Source organism: Papaver somniferum, chromosome 3 (assembly GCF_003573695.1).
Source record: "Papaver somniferum cultivar HN1 chromosome 3, ASM357369v1, whole genome shotgun sequence".
NCBI lineage: Eukaryota > Viridiplantae > Streptophyta > Magnoliopsida > Ranunculales > Papaveraceae > Papaver > Papaver somniferum.
Genome location: NC_039360.1, coordinates 177,321,630 through 177,344,307, shown reverse-complemented (window position 1 = coordinate 177,344,307; position 22,678 = coordinate 177,321,630). Strand labels below are relative to the sequence as shown.

The following is a 22,678-nucleotide window of genomic DNA, read 5'->3' as shown; positions in this document are numbered from 1 at the left end:
GGAAACCAAGGAAACAATATTGTCAACAAACTTCACAGAAGAAACTGTGATTTAAAATATACATGCCATAATATCAAAATTCAGTGGTCGAAATTCATTTAGTTATATTCCCATGCCCAATATAAAGGAATGTTGGAGAAATAAGAATGCCGTTGTTATATAGACTAGCACATCTTTGAAACCATACAACTATGCTGAATGGGTATATCAAAAAATAATAATGGTAATATGTGTACAGTACAATGATTAATTATGAAAGAAAAAAAGCTCATGAAAAGGGTAAATATGAAAAATGGGACATAATATTTCTGCCCCTATTTTTACCACTTTCCTGGCGACATTTGTTTTTACAAAAAAATCCTAGCGTTACATAAACTACCCACGTAAATTCATGGATGATAATTAGGCGCACAACGAAGTAAGTGCTAAGCAATTGCTGGCAAGTTGATGCATCAATATACTGTATCCAATACAAGGATGGTTTCCAAATCCAAATATGGAAGCAAATCCTGCTTTGCAGCTTCCAACCGATGTTATGTATGCATTTAACATTTTCTTTAATGATACTATATCGCGGCTTTCAATGCAACTTGATGCACCTTTTAGACTATTCATTGCATTATTGAAACTATTTTTGCAATCACTAATGCGAGCAAGAACATCAGATGACGAAGAGAAAGATGAAGATGAAGAGTATGAAGCAGAAAGAGAAAAATCTAGTGACATTTTAAAGCTTACGTCAATGGCGATTTGAGTGGTTTGAGTACAAGCTTTGATTGACATCCCGAGAATAGCATATGCATCGGTATTACCATTAAAGAATGGCATAATAGAAGATTGACAAAGTTCAGGAAATTCACAATGGCTGCATATGTTTTTGAGTGCTGGATTAAATTTTCCAGATGACGATAAGCTACCTGAAGGCGAAGGAATGAAAGGCAAGTGAGGAACATTTGGAATGTTTGGGAATAAAGGAAATTTTGGAAATTCTGATGATGAGGAAGAAGATGACGACGATGGTGGTGAAGATTTAGACGACTCGGATGAGGAGGAAGATGATGGTGTGGATGGTGATGGATATTTGGTTGAAGCTGAATGGGATTGAGAGGATTCATAGTCTGACGAAGAGGACGACGGGGGTGTGAGTGGTGGTAACTGAGATGCAGAAGTACCCGACTGAGAGTTAGATTTACTTGTATGAGATTGAGATGAATCTGTTGATGATGACGAGGCAGAAGGCGTGGGAGTGGAAGGTGGTGGTTGAGATATAATTGTACTGGAATGAGATTTAGATGACTCTGACGAAGAAGGTGTGGAGGGAATGGTTGGTGTTGATTGAGATTGAGAAGAACTTGACTGGGACGTACTTGTACTTGATTGAGACTGGGAAGACTCCGATTCTGACGAAGAAGACGAGGAAGACGGAGGTGTGGATGATGGTGATTTAGATATAGTTGTACTTGAATGAGATTTTTCCGACTCTGACGAAGAAGATGACGGGGTCGTGGATGGTGGTGGTTGGGACTTGGATGTACTAGTTGAATGAGATTTAGATGATTCCGTATTTGACGAAGAGGATGAGGGGGGCATGGATGGTGGTGATTGAGAATTTTCTGTACTTGAATGAGATTTAGACGACTCTGACGAAGAAGATGATGAGGATTCGTTTGGTGGTGAATGAGATGCAGAAGTACCTGAATGAGAGTTATCTTTACTTGTATGAGAATGAGATGAGTCTGAATCTGATGAGGAGGAAGATGGAGGCATGGATGGTGGTGGTTGGGATATATAAGTACCAGAGTGAGAGTTATCTTTGCTTGTATGAGAATCGGATGAGTCTGACTCTGATGAGGAGGAAGATGGGGGCATGGATGGTGGTGGTTGAGATATACTTTTACTTGAATGAGATTTAGAAGACTCTGACTCTGATGAAGAAGATGAAGGAGGAGTGGTTGATGGTGACTGAGAGTTGGAAGAACTAGAATGTGAGGTGGATGTACTCGATTGAGATTGAGACGAATCTGACTCTGACGATGAGGAAGACGGGGGAGTGGATGGTGGTGGTTGATATTTAGTCGCACTTGATTGGGATTTTGACGAATCAGAGTGCGACGAAGAAGACGACGCAGGCGTGGTTGGTGGCGACTGAGATGTAGAAGTACCCGAATGAGAGTTAGATTTACTTCCATGGGAATGAGGCAAGTCTGATTCTGATGAGGAGGGGGAGGGTGGGGGTTGATATTTATGTGTGTCTGAATGAGATTTAGACGACTCTGACGAAGAGGGTGAGGGGGGCGTGGTGGATGTTGACTGAGATCCAGAAGAACCTGAGTGAGAAGTAGATGTGCTTGATTGAGACTGGGAAGACTCTGATTCTGACGAAGAGGGTGATGGGGGCATGGACGATGGAGGTTTTGATTTAGTTGTGCTTGAATGAAATTTAGATGACTCTGATGAAGAAGACGACGGGGACGTGGTTGGTGGAGAATGAGAATCAGAAATACCCGAGTGAGAGTTATCTTTACTTGTGTGAGAATGAGATGAGTCCGACTCTGATGAAGAAGATGAAGGAGGAGTAGTTGGTGGTGGATGAGAATCAGAAATACCAGAGTGAGAGTTATCTTTACTTGTATGAGAATGAGATGAGTCTGACTCTGATGAAGAAGATGGAGGAGTAGTTGGTGGTGAATGAGAATCAAAAATACCCGAGTGAGAGTTACCTTTACTTGTATGAGAGTGAGATGAGTCTGACTCTGATGGGGAGGAAGATGGAGGTGCGGACGATGGTGGTTGAGATATACTTTTACTCGAATGAGATTTAGATGACTCTGATGAAGAAGGCGAAGGAGGCATGGTTGATGGGGGTTGGGATTTAGAAGAACCCGACTGATAGGTAGATGTACTTGACTGAGACTGAGACGACTCTGGCGATGAGGAAGACGGGGGTGTGGATGGTGTTGGTTGAGATTTACTTGTACTTGATTGAGATTTGGACGAATCTGACTGGGACGAAGATGATGAAGAGGGCGTGGTTGGTGGCGATTGAGATGTAGAAGTGCCTGAATGAGAATTAGCTTTACTTGTATGAGAATGAGACGACCCTGACTCTGACGAGGAGGCGGGCGGGGAGGTTGATGGTGGTGGTGATTGAGATTTAGCGGTACTTGAATGAGATTTAAACGATTCTGACCCAGAGGATGGAGGTATAGCTGCTGGTGACTCGGATTTAGAAGTACCACCTTGAGAGTTAGCTGCACTTGATTGAGAATTAGATGATTCCGACTTTGACGAGGAAGACGAGGGTGTGGATGGTGGTGTTGAAGGATGACCTGATCTTGACGATGATGATCGTGTGTAATTTAATGACGAGAAGGATGATGATGGTTGTTGTGGTGAGTTTGATTTTGATGACGAGGAGGAAGAGTTAGAAGAAGAGTTGAAGGAGTAAGATGATGAATAGGAAGAAGAAGCGTTCGAGTTAAATGAGGATGAGGAGGATGAGGAGGAGGAAGAAGCCGATGGTTGTTGGGATGTTGATGAAGATGACTGAGAATTAGACGTTGAAGGTGACGAAGTTGGTGGTAACGTGGATGATGACGAATAAGAATAAGAGGATTCAGACGATGACGGCCCTGGCGATTCTGATGTTGATGACGGCGGTGTAGCAGGCATGAACTGTCCATATGATATCGACTTCTGAAAAGCAGCTGAAGAAGGGACTGGATATCCAAAACTACGAGGTCTACAGTGAGCCTCTGTAGAACATAATAAAAAGATTGAAAGAATGACTATAATCATCGTTGTCGATCGACAACTGTTACTGTTGCGTTCCATTTTGTTAAATGAAGATAATTGAATTAGATGAAAACAGAATAAATTAACACTTCGAGATTTAAAAGCATGTAGAGTGAAATTTAAAGAAGAAAAGAAGAGAGGTTATCAGGAGATTTACCCGATGGCTTGGCACGAAACAAGGAGCGGTTGGAATCTTTAACCGTCAACAAATACCAGATTTTAACTACCTTTATAAGGTTTTACTATTTTCTAAAAAGAGTTCTCTCTTGTGGACTTATATCACCACATTGTTCAGACCTTAGAAATTGCTTGGAACATCCAATTTTATCTCATAATCCCACAAACAACTGAATTAACGGCAACAAATAGTGAGACTCATTTTTGGTAATGCGTGCACAAACTAACGTGCAATTTGTTTGTATATTCAAATTACGTGTGCACATGTACTTATATGTACACACAATAGAACTCAGCATACTAAATATACCCATAGTAACATAAAATGAAAAACCGAAAACGCCTTGAAAACAATGGAAACACAACTATCATGGAATATACAATGAATACCTATCAAGGAGAAAACTGACTGCAAGCTACCTGGGGGGGAAATGAAAAGTGGGGTCTCTGCTGAGTAAAAATCCTGAAACTTCTTGTTGATTTCAAGCTCATGAGTTCTTGAACTTCTCACCTTCCTTCATGAAGATCTTCTGAAAAAACTGCGGTTCTAGAGATTAAGTCATTATCAAAAGTGCTTAGACCAGAGAAAGGGCCAGAAGAAAACATAGAAGAAGTCCCATCTTCTGACTCATAGGTTGTGGAGGACTGCTTGTGACTGGGACGAGCATTTGAGGTTGTCGAAATGGTATCTTGATACTCTGTATTACGTTGTACCATTTTAAGTGACTGCACCACTTCCCCCATAGTGGGTCGTTGATTTGCCTCCGGAGCAACACAAGCTGCTGCGACTGTGCAAACACGAATGAAATCATCCTTGGAGTACTTTCCTCCTAGCCTTGGATCAGCAATCTCCTCTAACCGCTCTTTATCTCTTAAGATTGGCCTCGCCTGAAAAAGCAAAAACATAAACCAGTTCTGATTTCTTTTCTCTGTTCTATTCCTAAAGACTTTCTAAAACACTACATGTGCAATGTGTTAATTGGTGTAACATTGATTAGATCACCTTATTTGGTAGATTAATAAGCAAATACTATTTCAACAGGTTTACCTTGTGAGTTGTAGGTATTAGAACACAAGATTTTAACACATTTTAGCTGATAAATGTATAGGAGTAATTATAAACCTGGAAAGTCTTGATGTACCCAAACCAAAAGAAGCCACTCATAGTTATAGATAATCTAAATAAATGAGATTTAGAACATGAAGGAGAAAGTACTAACCCATGTTACGAGATTCTCCTGGCCCGAGGGTTGTGACATATCTACAGGCCTTCTTCCAGTCAGCAACTCCAGTAAGACAACTCCATAGCTATATACATCACTCTTTACTAGAAGATGACCAGTCATGGCATATTCTGGAGCAACATACCTGGAAATCGAATTGTATCCAGTTTACATTTACTTGCCAGTTTAACATTAACAAAAAACTTCTACAGCTTTGCGCAGAGAGTGTTCTGAGTTACCCAAATGTGCCCATCACGCGCGTAGACAGATGTGTTTGGCGACCTTCTGGTGCCAGTTTGGCAAGGCCAAAATCTGAAACTTTAGCATGGAAGTTGTTTTCGAGTAAAATATTGGATGCCTTGAAATCCCGATGGATGACACAAGGCTGTGAGTCCTCGTGTAAGTATGCAAGTCCCCTCGCAGCATCTAGGGCGATCTTCATTCTAGATTCCCAGTCCAAAGCACAATTTAATCCCAGGGGACCTGAAACAAATATCATCCATGAAAGTTGCATGATCAAGAACTTCTATCCGATGTTTTCCACATTAATAATATGAAGCACACAAGTAATAGGAACAACTTTGTCATAGTTAAAAAAAATAAAAAAAATCATGATTTACCAGATAAGTGAAACACTATCACCAACATCGAACATCATAATTTATTAAGAAAGGAAAACAGAGTGAATACCATGGAGCCAGGCCTCTAAGCTTCCATTTGGGACAAGCTCGTAACAAAGAAGATTTTGTGAAGCACCAGGATTGCTATAGTAACCCACAAGTTTTACTAGGTTACGGTGATGTAGCCTGCTAAGCATCTCAACCTCAACCAGGAACTCTTTATCACCTTGTTGTCCTCCAGTACTAAGCTTCTTAATGGCAACCGCTGTACCATCACTTAACATACCCTTGAATACCTTGCCAAACCCGCCTTCTCCGAGCACACTAGCAGATTCGAAGTTATTAGTTGCTTCTTTAAGTTCTTCGAACGCAAGAAACCGTGTACTGGTAGGATGGGGAAGAGAATCTCCGCCAGGAACAGGATCTATCGGCCATGACCTTGGCTTTTCTGTTACATAAGACATAATAATCTATCGGCCATGCTACATATGTTTATAATCGTGCAACAAGCAAGCACATGCATTAGAATACTTACCAGTTTCACTGGTGGGAGATTTCTTCTTTCCTCTACAAGACATGCATGAACAAGTTATCAGCATTGCTACAAGAATGATGATCAGTAGACCAGCACCAATACCAAGACCAATAGCCACTTTTTTACTTTTACTTCTATTAGGAGCACCACTTTGGCCATTATGTGGAGGTAGAAGAGGTGGAGCATTCACATGAGATAGGGGAGCGGGAGCTGCAAGCAACATGAACCCAATTAAAGCAAATGGAAACATCCATAATATTCTTTCACAAAAAAAATTAACCATCTTCACGTCTGAAAATTACTAGGCACAGTAGTTGGTCAAACTCAGAAGAAATATGCAGCGAAGAGAGGTCTTGGAAACAAGTTTTATACACCGCATGACTCTCACGTCGTTGTTTAAAAGCAAAAAGCGTAAGTTTAAACGCATACAAGTAACACATGATAATGTTTGGAGTTATTAATCTTGAGCAATGTTGGTTATCCTATATAAGCTGATAACTATCATATGATAAGAATCTAAAGCAAATCAAATCCTTAACATGCACTTCAGCTTAAGTTAATCAACCTATATATTTCTATGATGTTAACTCAACACTTGATAGTTGTAGTAATCAAACTTTTTTACCTTATTAAGTTCAATACAGATGACCACTTTATGTTGCATCATAACATACTAAAGGGTAATGTGCGCTACCATCCCCAAAGCTAACATATTGAAAATCTCAAGAAAGTCGAATATCATATCTAAGTTTTAAGAAGGGTAGTAAAAAATTACCATGGGATGGATCAGGGGGTTTAAACCAGGTCAGATTAAGGAGTTTGTAGTCACCCACCAGCTGAGGATCAAAATGAATCCTATGCAAAGCAAGCGATGAATTTACTTGTTTCACATCTTTGCGAGAAAAACTGATTCCCGTGTGTGGAGTAATGTCCATTGAAATATTTATTCTTGTTAGGCCAAGCACATAAAAGTTGATAAGCTCAAACTGAGAAACTCGTAATCCAAGCTGAGAAGCTAATTCTTCTAGAACGGGACTCCACTTTGAACTAGTTGTAACATTCAGAAGGAGAAGATCAATCTTTATAGGATAAACACAGTGGCAACCCTTACTCCCCCGTTTTAGCACCATGTCTTGTTGACAACAGTCTGCCCAAAATGAAAAGTAAAATCAAATGTTACTTTCTGGCTCAGATGAAACAATAGTCGATTATATTGAAAAGCCAAAGTGTTTCTTTTGTATCAAATAATGGAAACAACAATCGATTCACGCTTTTTTTTACAGAGTTACCACACTACAAGTTTACAACTGTCGACCGGCAGTATAGCTTAACATTTTTTTATGCCAATCTAGTTATACAGAGTTAGGAAAGTAATTCTCATAATATCTTACCAGAGTTACGAGGAGAAATTGGTGGATGAGCAAAACCAGAAGGAATTGACCCACCATTAGAGTTAGCAGGTGCGATGCCAACCAAGCGGTGGTGAGGTGGAAATTTAGAATTAGGATCAGGGAATGGAATTTTTCTCATTAACGGCCGCGCCAACCGTGGACTTGATGGAGCATGACCTGATGTTGTTAATGAACCAAATCCTGGAGCTTCAGCTGGTACAAGCACAGGCAACGGTGCACCATGCGGCGTAAAACGCTTCCTATGAGACCGATGACCAGAGTGTGGAAGAATGTCGACAGGCAACGGAAGTTCAGGAATAGCCCGATTAAGAAATGGTGAATGTGCAGGTGATAACAAAGGCGATTCCACCAAATAATTAGGTAATTCAGCATCTATATCAAATGTCATACACGATAATACAATCAAGCACTCTAGTACTACCCATTGCACCTTCTTCAATTGCACTGCAAATCAAAAAAATTGATAAAATCTCAGATAACCATATTCCTAAAACCCTAGATAAACAATCTATGAAAATCTCATAAGCAATAAACCATTAAACCTAAAACCCTAATATTCATACTCTTCAGATACACACTTGCATGCTTACAATAGCTTCAAATTCACAGACACTCATCAAGAACTTACAAAAATGAGCACGGATACCAAGAACACAACAGAGTCATTCGAAAACCAAATTTAAAGAAGTAATCAAAAATCTCATCAGGCAGATGTTCAGCATTTCTAGAGTTTTACTCAAAGCACATGAAAAATTACAACAAACACGGAGACTGAAAACATACCTTTAGAAACAGTAAATAATCCCGACGGCATCGAGAAGCAGGAAACAGTAAATCGAGAAGAACATATACAATTTCCAGATCTACACCGTTGACACCGACAAATTAGAAGAACATAAGTCACTGAAAACAACACTTACTTACAGTAACAACCATCACTAGTGGTTAGGTTTAGATTAGAAAAAATGATTGATTTATATAATTCAGCCTTTAATTCACAAAAATTCCACCATTTATATGCAAATTTTGACTTCACAAAATCAGATTTCTTGGTAGAAATCTACAATTTTTCTGTGTGAAATTTGAGTTTTTTTTTCTTTTTTTTCTCTCACTCACGCTCTTCTAGTTCTCTGTCGTTGAGAATAAGAACTGAATATTTTAGATTTTTTTTTTATTTGTTTTGTATGAACTATGAACTGACAAATATTTTTTTAATTTATAGAAACATCCAAAATTTAACGGAAAAGTAAAAAAGGAATTTAACGATAAAAACAGATTACTTCAACGTTAAACTATTCAAGACGGGGCGGGGTTTGTCCTAAGACTTTGCAGCAGTGAAAAGTCGCTGTTTTCTGTCTGCGACCCTAAACATTTGGTCTTCCCGAAAACATTGGATATTTACGAGATAATTTTGAACAGTGGGATTCGTGCTATGGAGCCGGCCATCATCGAAGATTAATACCAGTCTATTTGAATCTCTGATGTACCATTCTTTATATACGTATATTTTTGTCGTAAAAAGGATTGAAAAGGAACCAAAACCACCACAAAGATAGAGCGTCACTGGTCGTCCAACCAACCTATTTGACTTAAATGATCCTTCTCTTTCACTGTAGTACAGTGGTTACTGGGTGATATACCAGTGACGGTGCTGATAGTTGGCTAAATAGTGAATCTTCAATGATGCAAAATCCCATATCAATTTGTTTCGCACTGCACCAAAAACGATCACGGTGTAAGTTGGGTTTCGTTGACTATTTGGGTCACAAAAACATACTTATTTTTTGATGGAGTTACAAAATCATTAATTAACAACTTTCTCTAGTTCTGGAAAGACGCATGGCAAAGTTGGTAGGTTAACTCACGCTCACGGTACTGATAGGGACAAGGTTCCATGGCACGGGATGGCAAAGACCTGGTACAGTACATTAGATGCTTCTCCAGCTATGGAGAGACCTGGACACACATTACATTAGATGCTTCTCAAACTAGTACTACCTGCTCAGGCCCAAAATAGCAACACCCAATGATTTCACATGTTCACGAGAGACTACACTATCTGTGGAACCAGGAAACTACACTAAGCAGCGAAGCATATCTTGTTTCTCGAAATGGGTTCCCGTTGAATTGCAATATCAAGAAGACCACTAATTTTAGCATGTCAAATTCGTGTTACCCACAAAGGAAAATAGAGTATCAACATAAGCTGTTACAGAGAGACGCAGGTTCAGACCTTAGGGTTCATGATCTAATTAGCCGAGGAGGAGAGGGTAAGAAGACAGTGGATGGGAACAAGAAATGTCAAAATCTCATCAATCTCAAAGCTGATTGATAAGTAAATCGTTAAAACGTGTAGAAACCAGCTGTTTCTGGAAAAGGGGCAACACTTCAAACATTTGAGCCAGTCAGTTTCTTCTCGCATTCTTGGCAGTAGTAGACTTCTTTTCTGAGAGGATCTTTAAGACGTTAACCAATGCTCTCAGTCTATCCCAAATATTCAAACCATAGAGTGCTTCTACAAGGGACTCTTGAAACTCAAAGCTGTTCTCTGCTACCGGATACTGCAACCAATAAACCGAGCACCGTTTAGTGACTCATAGAAATGTACTCCATAATACAGTCAAAAATAAGTTTTCCCATAATGACCTGAATTGGTTTTGGTATCTTGGTTTTGATGTATGGCCACCATCTATCTTCCACAACGGATTTTACAAGACAACAAGCTCGCAATCCTTCTATACCAGCAAATCTTCCGAATCCACTGTGTTTCACACCACCAAAAGGCAGCGACTAGAACACATACAACTTCATTAGCAAAATTTTCTACGTAAATGACTACAAGATAATACAAAAAACATAACGGAAACGCGTTATCAAATGAGTACCTGGCACATGTAATTCGATGCAAAATCATTGATTGCAGCAACTCCACAGTTTAACTGGGAAGCTATTTCTCTTGCACGCCGTTGATTTCCAGAAAACACAGCACAACCAAGTCCATAATTGGAGTCATTAGCCAACTTAATAACCTCTTCATCGGAGCTAAACTTCATTATCGGCATTATTGGTCCAAAAGCCTTCAAGTAATTAACATTATTGAGTTTTGTGAGCGCTTTTTTAAGGAACCTTAACATATGTTCTATTGAATTTGGCAAGTTACCTCTTCCTGCATTAACTTCATTGTGTGGTCTACATTTACCAATATAGTAGGTGGAAAGAACTGGTCAACAGCATCTTCACCTAAATTGCCAAAACTTCCTCGCCCAACAATTTCGGCCCCTTTGTCTACAGCATCATTCACAAGGTTTTGGAGCCTCTCAGCATGCCCTGGCATACATATTGCACCCATATCATACTTTCCAGCTAATGGAGGACCCTGCATAGTTAATCGATAAATCTTAGGTTCCGTTTTTAAGAAATGATTCAGCTAGTGGAGTGCAGCCATCGGTCTCGATTCCATGCCAATTTTTATGAAAAGAAACAGCAGGTATATGTGGGGACAGTTATAATCAAAAGGTAAATACTTACAACACAAATAGATTTTATGATTTTGACTACTTGAGCTACAAATGAAGAATAAACATCCCGATGAACATAAAATCTCTCAGCACCAGCACAGTTCTGGCCACTTGATTGAAGAACACCTCGAGCAGCAATTTGTGCAACCTGTATGGAAAAGAAAACTCCGATTACAGCTACATACATAGATATCTTAGTATTGTGAAGGTCTATAACTTCAGAGACCAACTCAACAATTTCTAACCCTGACAGAGTTTTAAGCAAAGACAAACTTCGTACATGAGGAACATCTACATCTTCACAAACAATAAATGCATCTTTCCCACCAAGCTCTAGAGTGACTGGTATTAGTGTCTCTGAAGCGCTTCTCATGATCTACAAAAATTCCAAACACGTCACTGTATCAGCACTGCAGGTGTGAAGTGCAGTGAAAGTGGAAATAATACCAGCGAAACATTGTAAACATATAGAGATATATGGGAAATATACAATAAAACATATGTACTAAACTTAAGTTATCTTTAAAAAGTCACGGACTCATAGATCCTTTATAGGCCACATTCTCAGAGTACCCCTCAAGTGAAGCATTTGAAGAGTCTTGAAGTCATTGAGGTCATATTCAAGGGTTTTCAAACGACACAATATTCAGAGATGATGATCCGAAAAATCGGGAATCCAAAGAAATATGTTTATTGTGTCGGTAAAGAGAAAAGCATACCATCTTACCGACACCAGGGGATCCAACAAAAATGATTTTGTCAGCAGATGATACAAGTGCTTCTCCTGTTTCTGCAAATCTGGTAAACAAAGATTTACCAAGTAGTAGGTATACTCAAATTAACAAGGCCAGTAACATGAGATAAGGAATGTAAGCTTTACCCTGTTATAACATGGACCAGATTCTCAGGAGCCCCTACAGCAGCCAGAGCGGCTTGAACGATTCCAGCATAGAAACAACCAGACCAACTTGCATGTTCTGAAACCTACATTTACAGCCATACTGACTTTTATCACATTGGAACTGAAACAAATGTACATTAATCCTAAAATGGTGATATCAACTTAATAAGTAAATCTGGTTTAAGAGCAGTCAAATGGAGGTATAGTATTAAGAGTACCGCGAATATGTTGCCATCAGGTTTTGCTATATACAAAGTGAACGCTAAAGTTTTATAAGGTCTACCTTTACAACAACACCATTTCCTGAAAATATTGCTGCTAGCATTGGGTTCAAAATGTTATGGAATGGATAATTCCATGAAACGATGGCACCTATCACTCCAAGAGGATGAAACTCCACCTTCGATCTCTTGTGCATCATTGCCCTTCCAGACGATCTGAAAGCCAGATGATTAATGTTAGTACTTAGAAATGCAAACTCAGTTGCTCACATGTTTGCTTCATGGTAATTACAATGAAAAAATGAGACTTAAAAGGGCCTCAACTGTTGGTCCACCACATCAAATTTATAGATTTATTTTAATTTTTTTTTAATTTTTATTTTTTTTGCTTCTATAAATCTATTTTTGGCAAGCAGGCCATCGAACAAATTTGGTCAAGCATCCCACATCAAGATACCAGATGAACAATTGGGAACAAACACCTGCCGTTTAAACTTCACAGACTACGACATACTATTACGTATACAAATACAAAAACAAAAACAAACTCACGGTATACAAATGAACTTAAAAATGATATTATGAAATAATTATGCTTTTATTTAGGAGCTGAAGGAAGATATGAACTCTGGAGCAATAGCTGAAAATACCTAAGTAGTGGCAACCAAAATATTAAACATAGGCTTAAACACTAACCGGTATTCGGGCTTTAGCCACTTCTCACCCTCCGCAAGAAGCCAAGTAATTTTCTCACAAGTTGTCATTATCTCGCCCAAAGAAGCATCAACCATTGTCTTTCCAGTGTCCCTTGAGGATGTCCTATTCAATTTAAAGCACGAACATGCATAGTTAATCATTAACGAATATAAAGATTACATTGTCACCAATAAATTGCAGATGAATCAGTTGTAAATAAAATACCGTCATCATCTAAGTCGGCAACCACATAGATTCACATACTGGTTTATTCAAGCAAATATGCAATAAGATCTTGTTGTACGTAAAATGTTTGGTAATACAAAACTCACTTACTGGCATATAAGCTCTTGATGTTCAATAATATACTTCAAAAGTATCCTTAAGAATTGACGCCTTTGTTTAAACGTACTCTTAGCCCAAGCCTTCTGTGCCTTCCTGGCATCCGCCACATGCTCTTTTACCTAAATCCCCAGATATATAAAAATATATCAGTACACGAAACAGTAAAGAACACGAGCCATTGCGGAAACACATAATAGCCGTTTAAGTGTTCCAGGAACATAACAAAAATTCATCACCTACCTGATCAGATGTCAGTGCCGGAAAATCTCCCAAATATTTCATTGTTGCAGGTTCATAACATCGAACTCTATCGGTTTGTGCTGCTCTCCCCCTTCTTGGTATCTACATCAAAACTCGCTAATCAACAAAACAATCCAAAACCTATTAAACATTATATAAAAAAAAAAGAAACTCCAAAAAATTCCGCCACGACGGTACAAACCACCAACCATATTACTAATCATCTAATCAGACTAGATCAAGTAAGAACTCTGAAGGTGAACTAGTTACAGCAATCTAAATCTACATGCAGAATGCACTAGAGTACCTTTCACTGTTCCCCCCTCCTTAGTGTCTACATCAAAACACTAACCAACAGACCGGAAAACCTAACCCTCGGTCACCTTAAAAATTCTCTTAAAACTCTAATTTCCCACCACAGCGAAGAATCAAAAGAAATCGCTAATCTAATTATCACACTAAAATCAAACAGAAACTACGAGATTGGAACTGGTTACTGCACTATATCTACATTTAGTAAATCAACTAATTACACTAAATCAAGTAAAAAGTAAAGAACTGGAACTGGTTACTGCACTAAATCTACATCTAATCAACTAATGACTCTAAATATCAAGTAAAAACTGTGAAAATGAAACTGATCGCCACAACCTAAATCAATATTATAACAAATATGAAGTAAAACAATCAGCATTTTAAATAACACTCACATAGATATAGTTCTCTTTAGTTTGATTTCCATCATCCAACACTGCCACCATTCAAAAACAAAGATGAGTAAAATACAAGGCCTACTGAAAGAGAGAGCGAAAGAAATAGAGAGAAGAGTAAGGAATGAATAGTACCATCACCAGCGTAGACATCGATAGAAGGAACATTAGGAGGAATAAGCATTAATAAGAGTTTACAGATCAGAAAAGCAAACCCTAGAACTATCAACGGCCACCAAAACGCCATTCTTACAAATCAAATGATTCGTTCAATATAACCCTAGAAATTCTTCATTCTCAATCGAGAATGTGAGAATGGTGGAGATTTAACAGAGCGGAACAAAAGAGAGGAGAATAATTTTGTCTTTCATCTGCACTTGTTGGTCTTGTTGGTTTAGTGAGTGAGAGAGAGTGGATTTTTAGCTTAGCTGGCTGTTGGCTGAGAAAATGGTGGGGGTTGCAATAACGTGATCTGTTGATACGGAGTACGCAGGATTTAGAGGGGGGCATCAGGCCATGTTTGATGGTTGGCCATATGGGGTAGGGCTGTTCATGGTCGGTTTTGGTTCGGTTTCTAACCAAACCAAAACCGAAACCAATATTATTGGTTTCTAAAAATCTAAACCAAACCAATCCATTAACCATTGGTTCGGTTTCTAAATGGTTCTAGTTGGTTTCGGTTTGTCCCGATGGTTTTTGGTTAACCAATAATTATGTCAAACCAAAAAAAAAATACACAAATTTACAGATAAAAAAATCGTAGTTGCCGATAGTATTGGTTTACACAAATATACAGATAAAAAAAAAATCAAGAATAGTGTAAGCTTACTCTAATTCTAGAGATCAAAAGAAGATATATAATATATCTTAATTTAGTTATTGACAAATAAAAAAGAAGGAAGACGGGAAGAAAAAAGTCGAGTAGCAGCAGCTGTTGTTGGAGGTGGAGAAGGGAGGCGGCTGAGAGAAGGAGAAAGAGAAAGAGGGAGAGTATCATAATGAAATATTAGATTTAGGGTTTCTATTTATCCTCTAAATCAATGGGTAGAATCTAATACTTTTAAATCGACGGTAGAAACTAAGTTTAAAAATTAATCGGTTCCCCAATGGTTTTTGGTTCGGTTTTCAGGTCAAACCAAAACCAAACCAGTAATGTCGGTTTTTCAACTTTTTTTACCAAACCAATCCAAATCTAAATGGTTTGGTTCGGTTTCTTACTTATTGGTCTGGTTCGGTCGGTTTCCAACGGTTAACCGACACCATGTTCAGCCCTAATATGGGGATCACGGTCTGATTTTGTGCACACTCATGACCGAATGTGCAATTAACATTTCAATCTCCACCATTAATTTAGTTTTGAGAGTTATGTAATGAAGGTTGTGATTCTAAATATGCAGAGTAATTGGGTCGTCCGACAACTAATTATCCACTCGAATGAACATGTCAAATATACATTTTTTAGAACAGTGTGCACATAACTAAACTCAAACAGACCCTTGGTGATAACATTTTCCATCATATTTTATTTGTATACTAGCGCTTAATCCGTGCCTTAATGGCACAGGCGTGCATCGCATTCTGTTATTGGAATTCGTAAAGATACGGTTTTGTTACTTGCTTCGGCAAGGAAATCCAAAACTACAAAATCCCACCGAACATGGTTACGCTAATGTCTTGTATAATAAGGGTATTAAACAACCATGGTTTAATAATTTAGCCATTTAAGCAATCAAGAATTCGAATAAAAATTAATAATACTGGTACAGCAAGATGAAACTAAAAATCATGACAGAAAAATCCAAGCAAACATACGCGCAAGCACTAAAATCATGAATATGGGACATTTCAACAATAATTCCATATTTTACCTTTCACCTTGTGAAATAGGAAGAGTGATAAAATCATGAACTTCTGATTGTTGTATTTATTTATTTTTGATGCAAATGAAAATTCATTAATTACTAAGAAAAGACATTGTGTTTATCTTCCTCTAAACTTCTTATAATGAAGTTTGGAGGAGTGACAGACCAGACTTTTGACATCTTAACTAACCTAGCATGCCTGGCTAATTTATCTGCCGGCTTATTTAGATTTCTTTTAACAAATCGCAAAAATCGGAATGGAAAAGAACGAAAAACTTCTTTGATGTCTGATAGCACCGGATGGTTCTGCCAGCAAATACTATTAAGATCTTCGTTAACTCCATTAACTACCTTCTGCGCATCCATTATGAAGCACAGTTTCTGAATGTTCAGCTTTTTAGCCCACTTAAATGCCTACCAGAGAGCCTCACATTCTGCCTCTTCAGCACTCAAGGTTCCAGCAGCATATCCACACCTTGTTGTTGCGAACTCACCTGCACAAGATCTGAGTATTAGTCTGATACCACAGGCAGTAACTGGTAATTTAAATGAAGCATCACAATTTATATATAAATCAAAATCATGTGTGGGTTTCCAAGTTATGATGGTTTCGGGCAGAGATGCATTATGATTAATGTTTTCTTTTTTCATCTTCTTCCCTGTCATGAAATTTAAGGTATCAATCCGCCTAATAACTTCTACAGGATTAGGTTTTACTCCCTGAAAGACACAACAACATCTATATTTCCAGATTTCCCAAGCAGCATTGGGCATTCTAACATACCAGTCTTCATCTAATTGATATTCAGCAGCCTCAAACCAGGATTGCACCCACTCCTTTATACTACCTCCATATAACTCTATAGACCTTCTGGCACCAGGAATAGTAAACCAAATGGACCTAGAGAGAGGGCACTCCATTAGGATATGTTTGGTGGTTTCTACTTCTCCGTTGCAGAATTTACAAACTTCTCCTACATGACCCATGGCTCTGGCAGTTCTTTCATTGGAGGGGTCGATATCAGTGATGCACTTCCAGATGAAATGTTTCACTCTAGGTAGAGTATTCATCACCCAAAACTTATTCCAGAATTTTGTTTCTTCCATAGTCACTATATCATTCTGGTTTGTCTTGATTTGAACAAGTTTTCGATAAGCCGACTTCACTGTGAATGTTCCATTATTGGTGAGAGTCCATATAAGCTTGTCTTCTCCATAAAGAGGTATTCTCATGTTGAGAATTTTAGCAGCAACATTAGGATGAAAGAGTGTAAGGATTATGTTATCTCTCCAAGATTTGTTTGTTGCATTCTATCAAGTCAAAGACTGTAGTATGTTGACTTGTTATCTCTTCTGAAGCTGCAGGAATATGAGGAGCGTCTTCTCCCGTAATCCAGATATCTTGCCAAATCACAATCTTTGATCCATCACCTAGCTGCCAGAAACTGTATGTTCTGATGAAATTGATAGAGCTATAAAGACTTTTCCAAACCCAAGTTGCATCATTTTTCTGCAAAGAGTGAAGAAGACTTGTGCATGGGAAGTATCTTTCCTTGAGTGCTTTAGCATATAACTGATTTGGGTTATTACATAACCTCCATGCTGCTTTAGCCAACGATGCATCATTAAAACACCCCAAATCTCTAAATCCCATACCTCCTGCAACTTTATTAGTATATAGTTTTGGCTAAAATATCAAACACATATTTTTGCCTTCTTGTTTTCCCCACCAGTAGTCTCTTTGTACTGCAGTTAACTCCTTTATTGTACCTTCAGGAATTTTGAAAGTACTCATCTGATGTTGTGGTATTGCATTTAGAACTGTCTTAATCATCCCAGCTCTGCCTGACTGATTGAAGAATTTTCCTCTCCATCTTGCTAGTCTTGATTTCATGTTACCTACAAGAGAAGAAAATGACGTGGTTTTTTTCCGATTTAGGAATAAAGGAATTCCTAAGTATTTCTCCTCCAGATCCATTCTTCTCATCTTGAGTTGTCTTGTAAGAATTCTGCAGCGCCTAATATGAAGATTGTTTGAGAAGAATACAACAGACTTTTGTAAATTGATTTGTTGCCCTGAACACTTGCTGAACAACTCAATAATTTGGAGTACATTATCTGCATTACAAAAGTCCGCCTTTGTAAAAATCACGCAATCGTCAGCAAACAGCAAATATGTTATCTGTGGTGCGTTTCTTGAAATCTTTACTCCTTGAATATGTCCACTTTGTTCAGCACAAGCAAGTGCCCTTGTGAGTACCTCCATGGTGAGTAAGAATAAGTATGGTGATATTGGATCACCCTGCCTAATGCCTCTTGTAGGTTTAAAAGCATTACCGTGTGAACCATTCAACTGTACTTGAATTTCATAAGTACTTATACATTCCATAATTGGAGAGAACCATTTGTTGTTAAACCCTAATCTTTTCGTGATATTCTCCAGAAAACCCCACTCAACTCTGTCGAAGGCCTTCGACATATATAGTTTGAGTGCCATATAACCCTTCTTCCTCATACAATGTATAATCTCTTGTGCCAGCATGATGTTGTCTCCGATTTGTCTACCATGGATATATGCGGCTTGCATCGGAGAAATGAATCTGTCCAGCAGAGGCTTCATTCTTGCAGCTAATATTTTGGTGATGAGCTTGTAGGTAGTATTGCATAAAGCAATAGGCCTATAGTCGCCAGACTGTTGAGGAGATTTGACTTTGGGTATTAAAGTAAGATTAGTGCGATTCATTTTCTTCAATAGTCTCCCACTTCTGAAAAACTTTGCACCATATCAACCACATCTTCTTTTACAATACTCCACTGAGTTTAGAAAAAACCCGGTGGAAATTCATCTGGCCCTGGAGCTTTCCATGGCTTCATAGACTTGAGAGTTTTATAAATTTCGATCTCATATGGTACCTTAGTCAATCTTTCATTATCAGCTTCAGTTATACATTCAGGAAGTAGATTCATGAGATCTTCATTCACATCAGGAGAAGTAGTGCTCATGATATCTTTGAAATGAGATGTCAGGTGTTCTTTAAGATTCTCTCTCCCACTGCACCAAGAGCCATCTTGTTTTTTTAGAGCTTCAATTTTGTTTCTTTCTCTTCTTCTATTTGCATTCATATGGAAGGTTCTAGTATTCTGGTCTATTTCATTAAAGAAACTATCCCTTGACTCATGTCTATAGAGTTCTTCCTCCTGTTGCTTTCATTCCTCTATTTCATTCTCAACTTGTTGTACTTCATTGGTGTTGCTACCATTAGTACTTGTTTGCTGCAAATTAGTCAATTTGGTATACAAAGAGTTTATGTTGTCACGTATATTGCCAAAAAGTCTTTATTCCACCTAGAAAGGCCCCTTCTAGTTTTACTAAGTTTTTGTTCTAGTTTATAGCCACCAGAACCTCTATGATTAGTGGACCAAGACTTAGCAATTTGCTCTTTGCAACTTTTTTTTCTTAACCAACATTCGAAAAACTTCCAGCATTTAGTATTTTGAAAAGAGTTTGGAGAAAGATCCAACATGATTGGACAGTGGTCAGACCCTAGTTGTGGCAAGTGTTTAAGACAAGAATCAGGAAAATGAATGAGCCATTCAGAGTTAGTGAGTGCTCTATCCAGTCTTGACTTAATTTTGCATGTCCCATGCTTGTTACTGGTCCATGTGTATGGGTTACCATGAAATCCCAAATCACACGGACCAGATTCATGAATGATATTAACAATGGAAGTAGAAAAAGAAAAGGATCCAGCATTATAAAATCTATCTTTTGTATGCAAAGTAATATTCAAATCCTCCAACAGAGCCCAAGGAACACTATTGTCACAAGTGTTACTTAGACTAAGAAAAAAAACCATTGTGAGCTTCTTTCATTAGGGTATGGAGAGCCGTACACACATGAAAGAAGCCATTGTGGTTTAGAGGGATCACTAGTAACAAGGGCATGAATCATATTCCTATCATGATGAATTATATCAAAGCTAAAACCATCTTTCCAAAGCAAAACAATACCTCTAGCTTGACCTATAGAAGGTACATAAAAAAAAATAGGAAAATTCAAAGGTTTAACTAGATTTAAAATTTTATCATACCTAAGTCTAGTTTCACACAGGAAGATTATGTTTGGATTAAGCATACGATTTAAATCTAACAGATGTTGTCTAGTAACCTTAGCAGCAAAGTTACAATTCCAACTTATAATTTTCATTTTGTTTTTTAGGTTATTGCAAAAGGGATGAAATAGATAACCCACGCCAGTAAAATTTAAATTAACAGAGAGCAAATTAATTTTAAGAGTGTTGCAAAACAAAAAGAAATGATTGAAAACAGTAATTGTAAAAATATAAATGAAGTAGGAACAAATATTAACCTGATCATTTTTAGTACCACCTTCAGCTTCAATTGATTGAATGGGGTTTTGCTCTCTCCGATCAGCAATTGTGAGTTCCACCCTCGAAATAGTGGTTGAACCTTCTTGATTATTGATTTGCTTACCATCCATTAGATACCTATCACTTTGAAATCCAGAGTTGCTATCCTCAGAATTGGGGGAGAAAATAGGATTAGAAATGGAATTGAAATTAGATTGGGAATTTTGGTTGATGTTGGTGGTAGTATTATAAGTCGGGTTTTCCTTAAGCCCATTAGTTCTGGCTCTTTTCTTATTATGAGAGGAAGATGAGCCCAAGCCTATATAAAATTCTCCAAACTCTGTATCTCCAAAGTTGATGTACTTCAAAAGTTCCCCTTCATTCCTCTTAATCAGTGCTTTTGCAGCTTCAGGCAAATGTTGGATATGATCCAAATTAAAGTGTTTTCCTTTGATGAAAATTTTATATTTGAGTGCACTAACATATGCCTTCAATTCATCTTCTGGGGGGATCATACCAAATATATCCGTTAAAAGGTCTTCTTCCACATATTTACAATGTACTTCTTGATGATCAATTATATACCACTTGTGCCAGATATGTTTTAGTTGTTTCTCATAATAGAATTCAATCCATATTTCTTCACTAGATAGAGTCTTCTGCCAAAATCCTCTTACTAAAGGAGCTGCAATATCCATAGATATCTGCACTTTCACCATTTTCCCTTTTTCAGAATTACTATTCCTTGGTAACATGTCAAGATACACACCTAGTGGTTCCACAATCTCTTTGATAATTTTTGGGTAGAGAAAGGTGACATCCAGATTGTAAAGTCGAATCCAGAACTTTTGACGCTTGATTTGTACCTTGTTGGGTATATCAGCGACAAACTTCTCTAGTAACAATAAGTATCCTAATACACACTAAGGCTCTTGCTTTAGAATTTCATCATAATCTTCCTTGTTATGACACTTGATAATGAAAGTGTTATGAGTTGGAATCACATCTTCAATTGAAATGGTTTTTATGGCCAAAGTTCCTTCAGTTCTTCTTCTACAACACGAATATCTATTGGTTCTTTTTTGTAGAATTTGCTGAATAGAGCTAAGTTCCATTGGTCATAACTTTCTCTAAGTGAAGCATTAGATTTTCTCTTTTGGAATATTGGGTCGAGTCAAGAGACTTGATTGATTCATCTTGCTAGTGAGATGATCAACTGATCTAGTTGGGGACAAAGGGGGTGATTTGGCACGGTTTTCATTGTCAATGCTCATCTTCTACGGAATGGGTTGATGGTACTGAGAACTTAATTCTTGGAGGGAAATGTTATTTTTAAATAAAAGTTTATGGTTGCAGGTACTGAAAGCAAGATGGCTTAATATACTCAACACCAGAATATAATTGTGTTTATTATGGAGAAACCGTCGGCTGATTCCCAGGCATTTCAAAATTGGGGGTAACAAAATAAATAGGATATTCAAAAATAAGGAAATAATGTATGATAGAAATAGACCAAAAATGGTAACTTTGGGACGATTCAACTCGGATGGAACCCTCATGTCACAACTGCTTAGAGAGCAAAACTCCATAATCGCAAAACTGCCGCTGGAGGAAGATACTGAAAGATCAAAAAAAGATATTAGCAATCCATGAAGATAAAGAAAATAAATAGATTACAAGACTATAATCTTCGGAAAGAAGATAAAATCAAGAAATGTAGAAATAAAAGATCAAATAAATGCTCGAGATATCAAATGATGACTTAAGAGTACATATCTAATTTAGAATTTAGAGAATAAACCAAATCTTTTTCCAATGAAGCAAAACAAGAAAAAATCCAGAGAAGATAATTACTATCTATCAGAATTATATATTCTCATGAAAGAAAGGTTAAAAGGGATCTTAACGAATCATCTAACAAGATCTAACAAAAGAGAACAAATCTAAAAGAAGAAACTCACAAACAAACTGAGAAAGAAACTGAAGAAAGGAAAGATTAGAAGATATTATCTTCCATGATTTTGAAGAAAGAAAAACTGAGTCGCTCCCGATT

General features: G+C 37.8%; 3 protein-coding genes across 4 annotated transcripts; all 3 read right to left on the bottom strand.

Annotated features, from left to right (window-relative positions):
• Window positions 1–132: 132 nt before the first annotated feature.
• LOC113358125 (serine-rich adhesin for platelets-like) lies at window positions 133–3,903 on the bottom strand. The gene has a single exon (XM_026601647.1). It carries the CDS (start codon window positions 3,832–3,834, stop codon window positions 403–405), a length of 3,432 nt encoding a protein of 1,143 aa, XP_026457432.1. The 5' UTR covers window positions 3,835–3,903; the 3' UTR covers window positions 133–402.
• A 248-nt stretch (window positions 3,904–4,151) lies between these two features.
• On the bottom strand, window positions 4,152–8,929 carry LOC113358124 (proline-rich receptor-like protein kinase PERK3). Its single transcript, XM_026601646.1, has 8 exons — window positions 8,546–8,929; window positions 7,742–8,206; window positions 7,126–7,497; window positions 6,351–6,560; window positions 5,886–6,263; window positions 5,435–5,678; window positions 5,193–5,340; window positions 4,152–4,860 (listed from the first exon to the last, which is right to left on the bottom strand). The coding sequence occupies exons 1-8, from the start codon at window positions 8,574–8,576 to the stop codon at window positions 4,480–4,482; spliced, it is 2,229 nt and encodes a 742-aa protein (XP_026457431.1). The 5' UTR covers window positions 8,577–8,929; the 3' UTR covers window positions 4,152–4,479.
• A 939-nt stretch (window positions 8,930–9,868) lies between these two features.
• On the bottom strand, window positions 9,869–14,834 carry LOC113358122 (aldehyde dehydrogenase 22A1-like). 2 transcript variants are annotated; one of them, XM_026601645.1, is made up of 14 exons: window positions 14,529–14,834; window positions 14,394–14,434; window positions 13,684–13,785; window positions 13,435–13,562; window positions 13,099–13,221; window positions 12,465–12,618; window positions 12,161–12,264; window positions 12,000–12,078; window positions 11,576–11,656; window positions 11,291–11,428; window positions 10,923–11,138; window positions 10,648–10,839; window positions 10,409–10,552; window positions 9,869–10,323 (listed from the first exon to the last, which is right to left on the bottom strand). In XM_026601645.1, the coding sequence occupies exons 1-14, from the start codon at window positions 14,638–14,640 to the stop codon at window positions 10,168–10,170; spliced, it is 1,770 nt and encodes a 589-aa protein (XP_026457430.1). In that variant the 5' UTR covers window positions 14,641–14,834; the 3' UTR covers window positions 9,869–10,167. The 2 variants fall into 2 exon arrangements, with proteins under 2 accessions (XP_026457430.1, XP_026457429.1); XM_026601644.1 differs by having other exon boundaries at window positions 11,561–11,656; window positions 14,529–14,833.
• Window positions 14,835–22,678: the final 7,844 nt, after the last annotated feature.